Below are 19,848 nucleotides of genomic sequence, written 5' to 3'. Positions count from 1 at the left end.
TGTTTTTCATAGAGTTGGGATTTAAAGAAGTACTCTACATTAATATATACAGGTGAAAAACTTAGACTCATTACATGCAAAGCGAGATATCTCAAGCCTTTTTTTTGTTATAATTTGGATGATTATGGCTTATAGATTATGAAACCCCAAAGTCCCAATTTTGAGGTCCCCTTTGCTCAGGGGGTATGGATTAATTGGCTGACTAGAGTGTGACAGTTTGAGCCTATACTATTGAACCTTTTCACAAAATTCTAATTTTAAGCTGCATTAATGCAATTCCTTTTAATTTTCATTACTGAAATAAACGGACTTTTGCACGATATTCAAATTTTTTGAGTTTCACCTGCTGTACATAAAGAAAAACTCCACGGCACTTCCAAAGATAACGTGCGTATTTTATTCCACCAGATGCGACATTTCGGTCCTCTCAATGGAACCTTTCTCAAGCAATAACAATAATGGAGCATAGTGCATATATAAATACCACCCACATGGTGATGAGACAATTAAGATAATAAACTAATAAAGTGCAATAGTGCTCAAAACAAACACTGATATTACAATAATATAGTGAGTTCATGCCCAATCCTCCTTCGACATTTGCAGTGAAGGACACTCACTACATTAGATGGTCAGCCAGTCTTTATATGGTAAAATTATTTTTATTTTCCAAAGCATAGGATGTTTTCATAATTAACCGCTTCCTGTTCATAGAAAATCAGAAACCCTTTTTGTTAGGCAGCAGTGCGAAGAGCTGAAGTTCAACTTTCTGTAAGGCTAGATTCTGACTACCGCTAGCTAGCCGGCATTGCCGGAAGCTTGAAAGTCTCCGTCTGGCCCTATGAACTATGCTCGCAGTGGTTTTCTTGGCATATTTTCCTGGTTGCAGCCGGATCTCCGCTGGTCCCCATTATGGTTATTGATTGCGACATTCAAGCTTCCGGCAATGCTGAAATGCAGAAAGATCTTGCAGGCCGGTTTGCTAGCGCTAGTGTGAAGCTAGCTTAAGACTAGCAATTGTTAAGCTGGCTACACACATTAGATTAGTGCTTTCAAACTGAATGGGGGTCATTTACTAAGACCCACATTCAGAGAGAGATGGCTATTGGCAAAATGAGTGTTCAGCTATTCAAGGCATGTGGGCAGCCTCACTTTTATGCCTTGCACTAGACTTAGACTATAAATTAAGATAGAACACCAGGCCACTGAATGGGAGAATTTTTTTTGTATTGCTTTTCACATGTAGATCAACATTCATACTTACACCTGTCAAGAGAATCATTAAAGGGTTATCTGTCACACGCCTTTGGGATTTGTATGGAGCAAACCGATTAAGTGCATTTTAATCCCTTAGTGACTTAAATAATATAAAATAATAAAAATTTTATATATATAAAAATAACAATAATAATATTAACCTTGAATGGTCTAGTCCCCAGCCTGTAAACATCAGGACAAGATCACATGCACATCTGACTGGCCTCAGCGATGACATGTCCCACAAGCGGCACAACACTGCTTTTGGTCACCATCCACTTGGAAAGAAGCTGGAGTGGAGCAGTGGGGAGCAGGTGAGTATGATTTAAAGGGGTTGTCTCACTTCAGCACATGGCATTTATTATGAAGACAAAGTTAGTACAAGGCACTTAGTAATGGATTGGGATTGTCCATATTGACTCTGTAATCCATCAGCTGTGATCATGCTTGTACACTATAGGAAAAAGCGCCAGCCTTTCTGGTGACCAGGGCCACATAGGCAAGCAATTTTTTCCTATAGTGTGCAAGCACGACCACAGCTGATGGATTGCAGGGTAGTAATAACCCCTGATAACGAGCAGTGTCTAATGGAAAAATTAATCCAGCCAGCAAAGGAGGCAATATGGATCATAACAATACATTAGTAAGTGCCTTGTATTAACTTTCTCTACGTAATAAATGCCATTAGCTGAAGTGAGGCAACCCTTTTAAAAAGTCCCTAAGGCTAAACAACCCCTTTAAAGGATAACTGTCACACTTAGACCCTAATTTCAATATATTTATATATGTAGTTACTAATAACATGATATTCCAGAATCAGTTACTATTAGACTGACTTACCCCATATTTAATAAGATTCAGCCCTTAGCAACCAGTCTGCATAAAACTGCAATTTCACTATTCAGTTAAGATGGCCGCCACTGCCCTCACCCTGAGGCTAATCCCGCCTGCCCTCACTAGCCAGTAACAATAGCCCCCCAAAAGTGTCAGTAATCACAGCCCTCCCCCTAAAGGGTTAATCTCCTGCAGCACAAAGGGGTCCTCTTACAACATGTTGCTTTCATTTATACACTGAGCAGACGGCAGATCTCCCTTCCCTGTTGTGCGCTGCTCCAACTCTGCACTGTCCCAGTCTGCTGAGTGAGGGAGCGTCTGCCAAGCGCAGGGACAGGGAGAAGTGCACACAGCCCAGGCACCGTTATCAGTTGCTGGGGAGGACCTGGCTTTAATAATTTACTTTACAGTCCCTGGCTGTCTGTAATCTGACCTTGCACGCTGCGTGCTTCTGCGTCCTCCCACATAGACGGACCTGCCTAGCAACCTGATTTTAAGCACAGGTAAAAGTAGGCAGTACAGGGAACAAAACTGTGGAATTAAGGGGTAATTGAATACACAGTGAAAAGTTGAAATAGGGCCACCAAGGTGATATTAATCACCACAATCCAATACTCAAAAAAAAAAAAAAGAAATACGACAGTTATACTTTAAGGCTCATTCGTTACGACATTAATGGATTAAACGGTTGTGTGCCAGCTCTATTTATTTGAGATATGAATTGAAAAAGAAAGGGGCAATGTTTGCTATTTAACCGCCTCCGGACCGCCTAACGCAGGATTGCGGTCCGGAGGCGGCCGGTTTGTTCCTCTTCGGCGCGTCATCTCATGAGATGCGAGATTTTCTGTGAAAGTGCGCACACAGGAGCGCGCGTTCACAGGAAACGGCAGGTTAACTAGTGCATCTACAGCCTGCCAGCGGCGATCGTTCGCTGGCAGGCTGTAGACGCGATATATTTTTTATTATTTTTTTAACCCCTAAAAGGTATATTAGACGCAGATAACAGCGTCTAATATACCTGCTACCGGGTCCTCTGGTGGTCCCTTTTGCTTGGATTGACCACCATAGGACACAGGCAGTCTGTCACTACACTGATCACCCCATATACACTCCCTGATCACCCCCCTGTAAGGCTCCATTCAGACGTCCGTATGTGTTTTGCGGATCCGCAAAACACGGACACCGGCAATGTGCAAAACACATACGGACGTCTAATTGGAGCCTTACAGGGGGGTGATCACCCCATATAGACTCCCTGATCACCCCCCTGTCATTGATCACCCCCCTGTAAGGCTCCATTCAGACGTCCGTATGTGTTTTACGGATCCCCATACCGTAGTCCATTTTTCCCCAATATTGCTTTGCTTGTATAGAATATTTTCATATCTTTCACCTTGTTACCAAAGTTTAGCCACACATTAAACTTTGGGGTATTTAGTGAAAACCAGAGTCGTGTGATCAGGAGTCTAGCCAAAAACATGTTCTATTTAGGAGTATCTTTTTATATTTATGGCACTTAACCTTGGAAAGATAACTCAATATCCAACACTCTACTGTAAACGGGATCACTACCCTCAGTTTTTAGGTAATAAAGTCATGGATTAAACCCCAATATTCTTTTAATTGTAAACAGGACCAGAACATGTGCAAATAATCCGCCCCAGGTGAATGACACCGTGGACAATTAGAAGTCTCTTTTAGACCACATTTATTCAACCATACCGGTGTGATATACATTCTATGTACAATATTAAACTGTACCAGTATGTGATTGAAATTGTGAGATACAAATCTTAAATTCCCAAATATATTTTCCCATTCATCTAACAAAATCGTTGGGCAATCAGCTCCCCAAGCCCTTCGACCGTGTCTTAAAGGGGTTCTGCACTTTAATTTGCCTGATGATCTTTCCTCTGGATAGATCATCAGCTTCTGATCGGCGGGAGTCCGACACCCGGGACCCCCGCCGACCAGCTGTTTGAGAAGGCAGCGGCGCTACAGCAGCGCCGCGGCCTTCTCACTGTTTACCGCCGGCCCACTGACGTCACGACTAGGATCAACTAGAGTGTGCGCGGCTAAGCTCTGTTCACTGGAATGGAGCTTAGCCCCGCCCACGCTAGTTGATACTAGTCGTGACGTCAGTAGACCGGCGGTAAACAGTGAGAAGGCCGCGGCCCTGCTGGAGCGCCGCTGCCTTCTCAAACAGCTGATCGGCGGGGGTCCCGGGTGTCGGACCCCCGCCGATCAGAAGCTGATGATCTATCCAGAAGATAGATCATCAGTTAAATGAAAGTGCAGAACCCCTTAAATAATTTATATAGTTGGGAGATCTTGATCTTCTGGTCTGGATTCCTCATCACATCATTCAAAAGTGTAAAAGTATCTATCTCCAACAGTGATTTTGCATTTTACACTAGAAATTGCTGAATGTAACTGAAAATACCTAAACCCCAACTTAGGCTACTTTCACATTAGCGTTTTCAGTTCCATCATAGGATCTCAATAGCAGAATAAAACGCTTCAGTTTTGTCCCCATTCATTGTCAATGGTACAAAACTGAACGAAACGGAATGCACCAAAATTTTGTTACAAATTATTACTTTTTTACCAAAACGGATCCCTGGATAATTTATCAAGATCCGGCAGATGATAATTATACCAAAGGGGTGTGCACAAAAGTTATTCCTTTATCCCCTACCATTTTCTAATGGTAGCCCACGAGCTGTTTTTTCATTTTCCAATATCTAGATTTAATGTCAATATCTAGATTTAAACAAAAACCATAACATCCATAACTGGCCACTAAGCCTAATAGCTGCGCCACTTCTTGGTAATGTATAGATCATGTTGCTGCAGTTATTTGCCTATCATTACGGACAGGATTAGAGTTATAAATATCACTTCTGCGTAAAGATAACACGGGATCCACACTTCACAGCAGGTGATATCACAGCTCTTCTACTCCCTCCTGACCTCTGCACAGGTCACAGAGCAGGCCTAGAAAACTTTTTCCCATTGATGTCAGTGAGGTCCTCTCCTGTCCATTGTGTCTATGGCCCTTGTGGCTGCAGTAAGGCAATTATCTAAATGCTGATAAGAGCAGCTCAGGCAAGATAATAATCATATGCAAGAAATAGAAAAAGAATCTGCAATGAGAAAATAAAAACAGATTAGAAAAAAGGATGTTTAACGCGTTCCCTTTAAATTACAAATGGCATATACAGAAAGTAATGCCACCTGGTGGATCATCATGCAAGTATACAAAAATAAATCCTCACGTGCCTAGATAAAAATTCTCATGATGACTCATAGAGACATAGCGGTGCATGACCATTTGTATCTCGTGCACAGCATAATGCAGGCTGAGGTTTACTTTGGCTTGTATTATGCCGGGGATTTGCAGGGAAAAATGGAAACTTCCCTGCTGTGGTTTGCTTTGTTATTGGATGGCGGTCGCTTGTCATTCCATTAATAAAAGTAAATGAAGGTTTACACTGAATACCGGTTACATCCATATGTCCAGTCAGTGGTTAGCGCTGTGGACTACGAGGAAGAGAAAACCACCTTACCCTAGCTGAAATAGATTGTGCACCTATCTCATTTCTGAATGGCCTTTTTCACCCTCTTTCAGACTTTTCCACTGCATTGCATTTTTTAAGCAGTCAGACCTGAAAGAAAGTGCAAGAGAGTGTTCACACTTTGTGGTTGAAATGTGGATAAAACCTCATCAGAAATACCACGATGCCTTTTGGATCAGGTTGCGGGTTTTACAGGTCAAACGTGCTTAATAAATGTGTTTTCCCTGTAAAAATTGCAACTGTCTCAAAACCACATCATGACTTTTCTGATGCAGTTTCCTAACCTCTACGTGTGAACATATCCTTATGGAAAGACTTATCTATTTGGTGGCAGAGGGGGGGGGGGGGGGTGTTAATATAAATGAAGAAATAAAAAATTGTATTTTAGGCTACGTTCACAGTTGCAGTCCGCCAGACAAAACGCTGTGGTATTTGTCCGTATGAAACCTGACCTGAAGAATCTGGCAGTGCCAAAACCGGTGAACTTCGGCAGCCTGTAGTCTGCTGGAATAATTTACCGGCGATTACAAAATGCCTGATACGTGGCCATACACATTAGATTGCTGCCAGCCAAGTGTGCACCATGAAAACAAAAATGTTAGGCATTTTGAAATTCAGCATAAGCCATCAGGGGGATAAAGTTTGGACACCCTATTCATGTGAGATGATCCGTACGTTCGGGCAACTGCAGACTAAGGGTCCATTCACATGTCCATAGAATGGGTCCGCATCCATTCTGCAAATTGCGAAATGGGTGCGGACCCATTCATTCTCCATGGGGACAGAATGGGTGCCAAGAGCACACTGTGTGCTCTACGCATCCGCATTTCCGGTGCGCCCCCCGATCTTCTGGTCTGCAGCTCCGGAAAAAAATAGAACATGTCCTATTCTTGTCCGCAAATAGGCAGTTCTATGGGGGTGCCAGCCGGTTGTATTGCAGATTTCACAAACTGAAAGCCAAAACGGGAGTGTGAAAGTAGACTTTGGGTCCTACTTTCACACTCGCGTTTTGGCTTTCAGTTTGTGAGATCCGTTCAGGGCTCTCGCAAGCGGCCCAAAACGGATCAGTTTGCATTTAAATGCATTCTGAATGGAAAATGATCAGCTCAGAATGCATCAGTTTGCATCATCAGTTTTGTCTCAATTCTGCATTGGAGACGGACACTAAAACGCTACTTGCAGCGTTTTGGTGTCTGTCTAATGAAACTGAGCCAAATGGACCCGTCCTGGCACACAATGTAAGCCAATGGGGACGGATCCGTTTTCACTGACACAATCTGGCACAATAGAAAACTGATCCGTCCTCCGATGACTTTCAATGGTGTTCAAGACGGTTCCGTCTTGGCTATGTTAAAGATAATCGAAACGGATCCGTTCTGAATGGACGCAGACGGTTGTATCATCTGAACGGATCAGTCCATGACGGATCCGCACAAAACGCGAGTGTGAAAGTAGCCTAATGTGTATGGCCAACTGTACTGTCCTGCCTTATCTGTGCCTCCAGTACAGCTGCCATTACTTCTTACCCACACTATCTATTGGTTATGAGATTATTTTGCTTATTCTGTTCCAGTCTATACAGCAAAGTTGCCCAATGAGCTACAGAAAGCAGGAAGTGTCTGCCTCTAGTGACTGCTCTAGTGGGCAGTCAGAAACCTGGAATATGTAGATAATAAAATTAAAAAGTCAAAAATTGTTCTTTTTAATATAACAATATTAAAATCTTAACTGCTGTATTTGTCCAGTGTGTATTAGTTTTGCCTATCAAGGTGGCAGTGTATATTGACATTGCATCAGTCATTAAATGGATTTCATGCCGTCGGGCTGCAAGTCATTGAAGATGACTTCAACATACTGTAACATTATCGCTATAATAAACTAAAGCAGCGAGTGGGTTTTTTGCCACTGTGCCAGGCTAGCGTGAGGTCTGTACGGCTGTGCTGCTACATTGTTCCAGCATCAAAATGATGTTTACATGATAGTTAATTACAGTACTGTGTGAAGTTTTAAGCAGGCATGAAAAAAATGCTGTACAGTAATAATGCTTTCAAAAATAGAAGTGCTAATAGTTTATTTGTATCAACTAACAAAAAAGTGAATGAACAAAAGAGAAATGTAAATCCAATCAATATTCGGTGTGAATGCCTCAGTTCTTCTAGGTACACTTGCACATCGTTTTTAAAGGAACTCGGCAGGGAGGGTGTTTCATACATCTTGGAGCGCTAACCACAGACCTTCTATGGATGTAGGCTTGGTCAAATTTCTCTTGTCTCTTCATGTAATCCCAGACAGACTCGATGTTGAGATCAAGGCTCTGTGGGGTCCTTATCACATCCGGAACTCCTTGTTCTCCTTTAAGGGTTTGTCCAGGAATTTGATGGTGATCCTCCAGGATAGCTCACCAATATCAAATCGGTGGGGGTCCGACTCGGTACCTCCACCGATTAGCTGTTTGAAGAGGTCCCCACGCTCACTGGTCTCTTGACAGCTTACCAAGCACAGCGCTGTACATTGGGTAGTGGCTGTGCTTGGTATTGCAATTTAGCCCCATTCATTGTCCTGTTGCAGAATAGGTTTAAAGGGATTCTGTCACCTGCATTTAGACTGTAGAGCTGCAGACATGCGCTGCTAGATCGCCGCTAGCACGTCCGCAATATACATTCCTCATAGCTCTCGGTGCTTTTATTGTGTAAAAAAAAAAAAAAAAAAGATTTTATTTATGTATATATGTGTGTGTGTGTGTGTGTATATGTATATGTATATATATATATATATATATATATATATATATATATATATATATATATATATATATGAAAATGAGGCAAGTAAGGTGCCCAAATGGCTGTTACTAACTTTTCCGGAGCCCAGCACCGCACGCATCCTCCGAATTTCCTCTTTGCTCCCCGACGTCACAAAGTTAGAGCACCGTAATCTCGCGCATGTGCGATTGCGCAGCATGTCAGTGCCGGCATCAGCCTCAGGAAAGGAACTGCACATGCGCTAGCTGCGAGATTATGGCGCTCTAATTGTGACGTCGGGTAGCAAGGAGTAGATTCGGAGGATGCGAGCGGTGCTGGGCTCCTTTACAGTGGATGTGGCTGGGCTCCAGAAACGTTAATAACAGCCCCTTAGACTCCTTACTTGCATATATCGCAAAATTAATCGAATCGCGATAATCGGCAAATGCGATATGGCGATTTGGCAGACCTGAAAATGCTGCGATTATATATGAAGGGGCCCGCGCACATAACTGGCTTGGTGTGTAAAGTATTTTACTAGTGTGTGAAACAATCGCTCTCCTATTGATAACATGGCCAGCCTCTGTACTCACTGTCACGATGAATGCACTGCAGCTAGCAGCAGCGACTGACGTCACTTAGTAACGCTCCTGCTTCCTGAAGTGGGAGGAGCGTTACTAAGTGACGTCAGTCACGCGCCGGCCGGCCAGATCGCTGCAGTGCATTCATAGTGACAGTGAGTACAGAGGCCGGACCTGTTATCAATAGGAGAGAGCTTGTTTAACACACTAGTAAAATACTTTACACACAAATCAAGTTATGTGCTAAGTTTAGGACACATAGGGCCATGAGGGGGACCAGCGTAAGATGCTATATGTCTTATGCTGGCCCCCCTCATGGCCCTATGTGTCATAGCACACATCCCCCCTAACAGTGTCCTCCGCAGATCCACCCCATAACAGAGCGTCCTCCGCAGATCCACCCCCATAACAGAGCGTCCTCCGCAGATCCACCCCCATAACAGAGCGTCCTCCGCAGATCCACCCCCATAACAGAGCGTCCTCCGCAGATCCACCCCCCATAACAGAGCGTCCTCCGCAGATCCACCCCCCATAACAGAGCGTCCTCCGCAGATCCACCCCCATAACAGAGCGTCCTCCGCAGATCCCCTATAACTATGTCATACTCAGCGGCTCATATGGGAAAATCCAAGCAAATAGACCTCTAGCACAATTCCCTTAAAATATCGCACCGCATATCGTTATCGCAATTTTTAAGGCCCTAATCGCAATCGCACAAAATTCCCATATCGTGCAGCCCTAATATATATACATATATCTATCTCATATATATCTCATTTTTTTGACACAATAAAAGCACACAGAGCTATGGGGACTGGGTATTGCGGATGTGCTAGCGGCCATCTAGCAGCCCATGTCCTCAGCTCTATAGGCAAAATCCAGGTGACAGAATCCCTTTAAACTTAAACTATTAATGCTTCTGTTTTTAAAAGCATTCTTACTCTGCGGCATTTTTTCACACTTACCTAAGACTTTTGCACAGCACTGTACATGACAGTATTGCAAGAAGTTCATGTAGCTGCATACCCTGTAATAGATGGCGCGGCCAGTTTGTATTCAGGTTGTGGTCCAGTCTCTGTGCTTTGTGCGCCTACAACAAAAGCAGCCAGCTGCTCTCGGCTTACACCAGTGAGATTCCCAGCATGTACAGCAGGTGATGTCACTCAATACTGTTCCTCAGTTCTTGCTGGGGAATTGCAGTGTAAAGTTGTTTGACGGTAAGGCCAGTTTCATACGAGCGTATTCGGTCTGCTCAGTGCGGGAGCGGTATTTTCCGACTGAACACTGCTCCTCTGAAGTGAACTGGCAGCATCTTAATGATTTATGATACTGTGAATTCCCGACTGAGCTCTGGTCTGCTGAACTGTACTAGTATAAGGCCTCATGCACACGACTGTATGCATTTTGCGGTCCACACCGAAAAAAAACGGATGACGTCCGTATGGCATCCGTTTTTTTGGGGGGGGCGGATCCATTATAACAATGCCTATCCTTGTCCGCAAACTATGAAAAAAATAGGACATTTTTTTTGCGGGGCTACGGAACGGACATGGTGTGCTGTCTGCATTTTTTGCGGACTTATTGAAATGAATGGGTCCACATCCTATCGGCAAAAAATAACCGGAACGGACAAGGAAACAAAATACGGTCGTGTGCTTGAGGCCTAATACTGTGGCTTCAATTGTGTGGCCCTGCAGTCTGATGGGAACTCGCAGCCTCATAACTCATTATGGCGCTGTGAGTTCGTTCAGAGGAGCACTGCTCAGTCCAGAGAATATATCTGTCACACGAAGCTGGTTTCCCGTGTGAGAGCCTAAAGCTTAGGCTACACATCATTGTTTTGTAAAAAGAACATTATGAGACAAATTAACTAAAGATGAGGCCTCTTCATAAGTCTGTCATATGTTTGGCTGCCGTGCGCCACAAACTGAAATCCATGCCCGCTGTGGGCTAGCTTAGATTTCAGTTCGAATTTACACCTGTTTTCTGGCATAATTTATGTTAAAGGGGTTATGCAGTGTGAGGATATTGATGGCCTATCCTCAGGGGGGGTCATCAATATAAGCTCTGCGGCCGTCCAACTCCCGGTACACACACCGATCAGCTTTTTGAAGAGGCTGTGGTGCTCCTGCAAGCGCAGCATGCTTTGTAGGTTATAATGGTGATGCAGTATCGCTACAGCTTCTTGTCCCTGTTGCACTGCCGCTAAACAGTGATGAGGACGCAGCTCTCACACAGGCACTGTGACCTCTTCAAACAGCTGATCGGTGGGTGTGCGGGGAGTCGGACCCCTGCTGATCTAATATTGATGACCTACCCTGACAATAGGTCATCAGTATCCTCAAATTGAACAACCCCTTTAATGCACCAGACTGAGGACATCTACACCGTTTGTAAATGTGCTCCACTGTGTTGCATGCAACTAAGGCTACTTTCACACTGGCGTTTTGGCTTTCCGTTTGTGAGATCCGTTCAGGGCTCTCACAAGCGGTCCAAAACGGATCAGTTTTGCCCTTAATGCATTCTGAATGGAAAAGGATCCGCTCAGAATGCATCAGTTCAGCCTCCATTCCACTCTGGAGGCGGACACCAAAACGCTGCTGGCAGCGTTTTGGTGTTTGTCTGACGATGCGGAGGCAAACGGATCCGTCTTGACACACAATGTAAGTCAATGGGGACGGATCCTTTTTCACTGACGCAATAGAAAACGGATCCGCCAATCATTGACTTTCAATGGTGTTCAAGACTATGGCTATGTTAAAGATAAAACAAACAGATCCGTTCTGAACGGATACATGCGGTTGTATTGTCGGTGCGGATCCGTCTGTGCAGATCCATGACGGATCCACACCAAACGCGAGTGTGAAAGTGGCCTTAGTTCACTCCTGTTGACTGAGATTGTAATGTAGTAGTTACTTTTGTAGCAAGATTTTACAATTTTATGTGTGCATCCCTAGCCTTAGGCTGGCCATGCACTTTAGATAGCAGTCACCCAACACCCTATCCACATGCATATTCGGCCTAGCCAAGTGAGCCTGTGTTCTGATTAGGGAAAGGGGAGACAGCCACTGCCGGAAACCTTTCATGGTGGTTTAAAGGGGTTTTCCGACAGATAGATCATCAGTATCTGGTGGGGGTCCGACACCCGGGACCCCCGCCGATGAGCTCTTTGAGAAGGCAGCTGCTCCTGTGAGCACTGCAGCTTTCTTACAGCTTTGCCCAGACCAGTGACATCACTGTCATCGATCACGTGGCCTAGGAGCAGCTCAGCCTCATTCAAGTGAATGGGACTGAGCTGCAATACAAAGCACCGCCGCTATACAGTGTACGGCACAGTACTTGGTAAGCTGAAAAGAACCCCCACCGATCCGATACTGATGACCTCTATCCAGAGAACAGGTCATCAGAAAAAAATCTTGGAAAACCCTTTTAACTCTTCTAAGACGGGTATATTAATGTAGGACACCCCCATACATGTTAGCCAGCGGCCATACACATTTAAGGCTACTTTCACACTAGCGTTTATACTGGATCCGGCAGGGTTCAGCAGAAACGCTTCCATTACTGATGATACAACCGTCTGCATCTGTTATGAATGGATCCGGTTGTATTATCCTTAACATAGCCAAGACGGGTCCGTCATGAACTCCATTGAAAGTCAATGGGAGACGGATCAGTTTTCCATTGTGTCAGAGAAAATGGATCTGTCCCCATTGACTTGCATTGGGGGTCATGCTGGATCCATCTTGCTCTGCATCCCAGGACGGAAAGCAAACTACATTTGGTGCATTCCGTTTCGTTCAGTATAGTTTTGTCCTTATTTTTATTTATTTTTCTTGGATCTATTTCTTCAGTGACCTTATCCGGTGGGGGAATGTTGGGAGCTCCCCACTCAGCGGGTTCAGCTGACAGTGCCCTGATGTGTGGAGGTCTTTAGAGTCTCATTTATACTTCATCAGTAATTCTACAATCCTGACTAGTGTCTGAGAATATGGCTATTGTGTGTTTTAGAAATGTGCGGTTTTATAACTGTTGCCTGTCTGTTTTCACAGGATCATCATCATTCTTCTGGAGAGGACATGGAAATTTCAGATGATGAAATGAACATTTCTCCCAACAGTGCCAAATCCATTGTCATAAATTCAGCAGTGACAAGTTCTTCAGTCATAACTCCGGTCATGCCTATTATGCCTCCTGGATTTCCCCCTCTACCGCCACCTCCACCGCCACCACCACAGCCTGGGTTTCCTATGCCACCTCCTCTCCCTCCACCACCTCCACCAACACACCCTTCAGTCACAGTACCCCCTCCTCCACTACCAGCCCCACCAGGGGTTCCTCCACCCCATATTTTGCCTCCCCCACCACCATTCCATCAAGGTATGTTTCCCATGATTCAAGGCGACATGATGAGTGCTCTTGGTACACAATGGGGCGGAATGCCAATGTCCTTTCAAATGCAGACTCAAATGCTCAGTCGTATGATGCAGGGACAAAATTCATACCATTACCCTCATTTCTTGGGAAATTCCATGCAGTTTGGCCAGCATCCTTACCGTCCCTATGCCATGTCCGCACATCTTTCACGAGGACAGCCTTGGCCACCTTTTCCAAAGTTTGATCCATCTGTGCCACCCCCAGGCTATGAGCACAAGAAAGAGGATCCACATAAGGCCACAGTGGATGGGGTGCTATTGGTCATTGTTAAGGAACTTAAAGCCATAATGAAAAGAGATCTAAACCGCAAAATGGTCGAAGTTGTGGCATTCAGGGCATTTGATGAGTGGTGGGATAAAAAGGAGCGTTTAGCAAAGGTAAGTGTTTTTATGTGTCTATGTACTGGAGAAAGTCGTGCATCAATTTCTTTCCAGTATAAAATGTATTGCTGTGGCAGAACAGTTTGAGAATTTTTTTGTTACCTTCATTCCTGCCACACAATCTATGCCACATATGTCTCCGGTTATTATTGGGGATGAGCGGATCAACTTCGGATGAAACATCCAAAGTCGATTCGCATAAAACTTTGTTTAAATACTATACGGAGCGAGCGCTCTGTACAGTATTAGGCTACATGCACACGACGTAAGGGCTCCGTGCCCGTGCTGTGGACTGCAAATTGCGGTCCTCAATGCACGGGCACAGACTGTGGGGCAGCTGCATGCGGATCGTGGTCCCATTCACTTAAATGGGGTCCGCGATCCATATCCGACGGTCCGCACCGCAAAAAAGTAGTGCATACGCTACTTTTTTGAAGTGCGGAGGCACGGCCACAAACACCACGGAAGCACTCCGTAGTGCTTCCGTGGGGTTCCGATCCGTGCCTCCGTTCCGCATCTCCGTGATTGTGGACCCTTTCAAGTGAATGGGCCCGTTTATTGTGGACCCGCTGTATGTGGGCCGCAATATGGCCACGGGGGGCACACTGTGCATGTAGCCTTAGATTATATTGGCTCCGATGAGCCAAAGTTATTACTTCGCGAAGTCTCAGGGAGACTTCGCATAGTAACTTCAGAAATTAATTTATACCGTAAAAAAAAATTCCCGAACTCTGGTTCGGCCATCTGAATTAGCCCTAAGGGCTCATGCACTCAACCATTGGATGTTTTGCACTCTGTAAATATGCGGATCTGCAAAACACGGATACCGACCGCGTGCATTCTGTATTTTGCAGAACGGAACAGCTGACCCCTAATGGAGCAGTACTATCCTTGTCCACAATTCGGACAATAATAGGACATGTTCTATTTTTTTTGACAAACAGACATACGGAAACGGAATGCACATGGAGTCATTTCTGGGGGGGTTTTCAGCCCCATTAAAGTGAAAGCTTCTGCATATGTGCAGCAAAGGGAAAAAAAAAACATAACTGACACAAAAAAATACATTAGCATGAGTCCTAAGGCTAATTTTACGCGAGCGCGTTTTTCCCGTCCACACATAGCATCCGTTTTTCATGCATCATTTTAGCAAAATCGCAGCATGTTCTATATTATGTGTTTTTCACGCAGCTCTGGCTCCATAGAAGTGAATGGGGCTTGCATGAAAAAGGGAATGCATCCATTGTGTTTTTCACTGATAGTTGCTAGGAGAACCTGAAAAACATATGCGTGTGAAAAAACATATTAAAAACTCATTGCTTCCATGCAGAAAACACTGAACGCAATCGCAGACAAAACCCATCATTTTCTGAGCGGGGGCGATGCGCTAAGGGAACACAGAGCACCCACACTAACCCTGAACAATTCAATTCAATTCAATTCAATTCAATGGGTCTGTGTACATGAACCGCAGCATGTTCTTAAGGATCCATTCACACGTCCGTATGTGTTTTGCGGATCCGCAAAACACGGACACCGGCAATGTGTGTTTTGCGGACTGCACATCGCCGGCACTCTCATAGAAAATAAGAGTGCCGACATTTTTTTGCGGAACGGAAGTGTGCATCCGCAAATGCGGATGCGGACAGCACATTCCGGCCCCATTGAAAATGAATGGGTCCGCACTTTCCGCAAAATTGCGGAACGGATGCGGGCCCATTTTGCGGACGTGTTGAATGGACCCTTATTCTGCGTTTTTCATGCAGCCCATGTCCCATAGAATTGAATGGGGCATCAGTGAAAAAACGCATTGCATCCGGATGTAACCTGGATGCGGTCCGGGTGCAATGCGTGTTTCACTGATGGTTGCTATGTGGTGTTGTTTGTAAACCTTCCGTTTTTTTTCATGCACGTGAAAAGCGCGCCAAAACTGATTTCCCCCGCACGGAAAAAACTGAATCGCAGACAAAACTGACTGAACTTGCTTGCAAAATGGTGCGAGTTTAACTGAAGGCATCGTAAACCAATCCGTATCGTTCGTGTAAAAGAGGCCTAAGATTGTCCTCACAGAAGTTTTCAACCCATGCCACCCAAACAGTCCTCCATGTGTGCTTCATTCACCGGAAATGAGGACAATCTCTGCACGTTCTGCTTCGGCTAACGCGGTTATTCGCATTGCCTGCACCAAAATAAAATCACTGTTTTAATATGAAAAAGAATCAAGTTACATGAAAGAGGTTATCGGATGAAAAGTCTTAGGCCCCCTTTCACATGGGCGAGTGTTCCGCGCGGGTGCAATGCGTGAGGTGAACGCATTGCACCCACACTGAATCCTGACCCATTTATTTCAATGTGTACATGAGCGATGTTATTCACGCATCACTTGTGCGTTTTGTGAAAATCGCAGGATATTCTATATTCTGCGTTTTTCACGCAACACAGGCCCTATAGAAATGAACGGGGCTGCGTGAAAATCGCATAGCATCCGCAAGCAAGTGTGGATGCGTTTTTCACGGATGGTTGCTAAGGAGGCGAGGGATGAGCACCCATTTACTTTATTATTTTCCATTAAAACATGGTTATAATGGAAAATAATAGCATTCTTTAATACAAAATGCAAAGTCAAATGTCAATTGAGGGTTAAAAAATTATAGAAACATAACTCCCCTCATCCACTTGATCGTGCAGCTGGGATCCTCTTCTTTGTACTTCTTGAAGGACCTGCAAAAGGACCTTCACTGACATCATCACTTTTACCACGTGGTGGTGACGTCAGCACAGGGCCTGCTGAATGAAGATAGAAGGTCCATCGCTCATGTGCACAGCCCCATTTTATATATTATTATATTTCATTTTTCTCTTTGGTAGCGCCCCCTCCTGTTTTATCCTTCTGGTCAACCTTCTCCTGCATTCAGAGATGGACTTCCCTGCTCCATTCCTCTTCTCAGTGCTGGCGGGGCGAGAGACTATTTCTCGCCCAGTTTCCTTGGGGGACACAGAAGACCTTGGTATAGCTCATCTCCATAGGAGGCGTGACACTAAGTGAAGACTGTTAAGCCCCTCCTCCACAGCTATACCCTCAGCCTGGAGAGAGAGACTGCCAGTTTTTTGCTTAGTGTCCAAGGAGGCAAGACACTCCCTGCTCTGCAGGGCTCTTTTCTCCTTGTTTAAATTTTTATTTTTTATTTTTATTTTATTTTTGTTCCTGATCATACAAGGGACAACAGAGTCGCACTAGACCTCTCTGTTTCTCCCGGGGTCGAGCTGCGCCAGTGCCGGTCTCCCGCACTGCTGCCTCCCCCACAGAAGGCAAGGAGGACCAGGGCAGCCCAGCTCCCCTGCATCCCGCCAGCGCAAGGGTCGCCCGCACGCCAAGTCCCTCTTCCAGCGTCCTGCCACTACGGTGCCAGAAGCTGAAGGGGCGACCCTGCTGGAACTGACAGAGGGTGAAGACGGCTGTGGTAAGAGAGAGGCTTCTCCCGCCCTACGTCCCCCCCCCCTTTTCTCCTGCGTGCTGGACCCCCATACTGGGGCCTCTGGGTGCTGCAGGGCGGCTGTTCCCTGCTCCCTCTCCTCCCCTTCTGACCTCCATCAGAATAGGTTCAGCCGCATTGCCCCCCTTCTTCCCTTGGGGGGGCGGCGTCCGGTCACCTGAGGGCCGGATCGTGCCGCGGTTGCTCATTCATCTCTGTGCATTAGGCCTTGCACTCAGGGCGCTTGTCATAGAGTGCCAGCTCTTCGTCCCAGCGGCTCCCTATCTGGCCCCCCATTCCTTACCAGGTGCGCTGTTCAGGGCCTGGGGCCCGTTCCTGACTGCAGGGGTGTAAGGCCTCGCCTCCGGTCCGCGGGGTGGGCTCCTGTGGCCGGCATGTACAATCCGGCCGGGCGCTGCAAATTTTGGCACAGGTTTTTAGGCCTGCTGGGCCGCACCTCCGGCACAACTTTCCGGGCCCCTGACTCTTCCGGCCCGCGGGGTGGGCCCCCGCGGCCGGCATGGGACTTATGAGCGATGCTCTAACTGGCCCCGGCCGACCGTCATTGCATTCCGGTCGGCCGGGGCGTCACAAATTCTGGCCCAGGCCTCGCGGCCTGCTGGGCCGCAGTTTCGGCGCTCCATCCGTGCCCCTGAATCTTCCGGCCGCGGGGTGGGCTCCCGCGCCCGGTGTGTAATGCGCCACTCTGCTCGGGTCCCGGCCGGTACATTGAACACTGTGCGGCCTCGGGCGCCGCAAAAATTTAGGCCCCGGCTTCTCGGCCTACTAGGCCGCAAAATTCCGGCCTCTGTTGGAGGGGGCGGGATCTTCTCCAGGCGCGAATTCTTCCCGCCTGGAGGTCCCCCCCGCCCCCAGGGATCGCAGCATCGCCCCCAGGGCCGGATCCTTTAACCCCTTGGCTACTGGCCGGCTCCCAATGGGACTGTTTGGCTGGCCCTCCTTTCCTCAGAGAGCCTGTGCCCCTGTATGGTGTCCCCCTGCCTGCCTCAGGGAGGCTGTGTTACCATTATAAGGAATGGAAGGATAACGGAGTAGTTTCTTGTGGGCTGCGCAGGACGCGGCAGTCTCATCTCAGTAGTGCTGCCTGTATGCATGCCCCCCCCCCCCCCCCCCCCCCCCCCCCCCCATGAGCGGCATGTAGCACTCCCTTGCTGCGGCTCTGGCTAGGTGCCTGTTCTCCTTTATAGGCAGAATTCGTCACCCTCTCCAGTTGTGGTACCTGCCATGACCCTCCTTCCTAGGTTGGATACGGCACTCTCCCTGGCTGCGGGCTGGCCTTGTGCATGACCCCCTTAGGCGGATTACTGCGCCCTCACCAGATTCGGTGCGGGCCATGTGCACGACCCCCTTCCATAGGCGGAACGCTGCACTTTCCCTGGATTCGCTGCCGGCCATGTGCATGACCTCCTTCCATAGGCGGAGTGCTGCGCCCTCACTGGGTCCGCTGCCGGCCATGTGCACGACCCCCTTCCTTAGGCGGAACGCTGCACTTTCCCTGGATTCGCTGCCGGCCATGTGCATGACCTCCTTCCATAGGCGGAGTGCTGCACCCTCACTGGGTCCGCTGCCGGCCATGTGCACGACCCCCTTCCATAGGCGGAACGCTGCACTCTCACTGGATTCGCTGCCGGCCATGTGCATGACCCCCTTCCATTGGCGGAATACTGTACTCATCACCGTGTGCGGTGCTGGCCAGGTACATGACCACCTTCCGCAGGCAGGACGCAGTACTATCGCTGGATTGGATTCACTACCGGCCATGTGCATGACCACCATTCCATTGGCGGTATGCTGCACTCTCATTGGCTCACGCCGGATCTTGGGTAGGCCTCCTTCCCTCAGGCGGCATATATACACTCTCACTGACTGGGGTTGTTTTCTCTCGGCCGGTAAGTTGCTGGCCATGTGCATGACCCCCTTCCATGGCGGGGTGCTTGCGCTCAAAGTCGCCTGGATCGTTTCAGCCATGTTGCATGACCCCCCCCCCCTTCCGTGGGCGGTGTGCTGCACTCTCACTGGATTCGCTGCCGGCCATGGGCATGCCTCCTTGCCGCGGGCGGCATACATACACTCTCGCTGACTGGGGTTGTTCTCTCACCAGCACATTGCTGGCCTTGTGCATGATCCCCATCCTTGGCGGTGTGCTCGCACTCTCCCTGGTTGCGATGCTGACCATGTGCATGTCCCGTCCCCCCCCCCCCTTCGGGGCGGCATCCTGCACTCTCGCCGGATACGATGGCCTCTAACAGGGGTGGAATGCTTGCACTCCCATTGGATACGGTACTGGCCTTGTGCATGACCGCCCCTCGTTCCATGGGCGGACTTTTGCACGCTCACGTGATTCACAGCTGTCCTTGTCTGTGCTGAACTGGTACTTGTCCCCATTCATTGGCGGAGTAGTTGCACTCTCACGAAATTTGGTGTTGGGTGGATTATTGCACAATCATTTGATGCTAGGATAACCCTGTGCATGTCCCCCTTTCACTAGGTGGACCTTCTACATTCCTGTTGGATACCGTGCGGCCCTGTGCATGACCCCCGTCTAG

At 47.2% G+C, this 19,848-nt stretch overlaps 1 protein-coding gene across 1 annotated transcript in view; it reads left to right on the top strand.

The window, feature by feature from the left end:
* Positions 1 to 19,848, top strand: part of SETD1B (SET domain containing 1B, histone lysine methyltransferase) — a 79,809-nt gene that overhangs the window by 22,746 nt on the left and 37,215 nt on the right. Inside the window, exon 7 of the mRNA XM_044275735.1 lies at positions 13,044 to 13,805. Within this exon, the coding sequence (XP_044131670.1) occupies positions 13,044 to 13,805 (762 nt within the window). The remainder of the gene's footprint in view (positions 1 to 13,043; positions 13,806 to 19,848) is intronic.

This window comes from Bufo gargarizans, chromosome 1, assembly GCF_014858855.1.
Source record: "Bufo gargarizans isolate SCDJY-AF-19 chromosome 1, ASM1485885v1, whole genome shotgun sequence".
Classification (NCBI taxonomy): domain Eukaryota; kingdom Metazoa; phylum Chordata; class Amphibia; order Anura; family Bufonidae; genus Bufo; species Bufo gargarizans.
The sequence above is the reverse complement of the archived record's forward strand: the minus strand, read 5'-3'. Positions and strand labels throughout refer to the sequence as shown.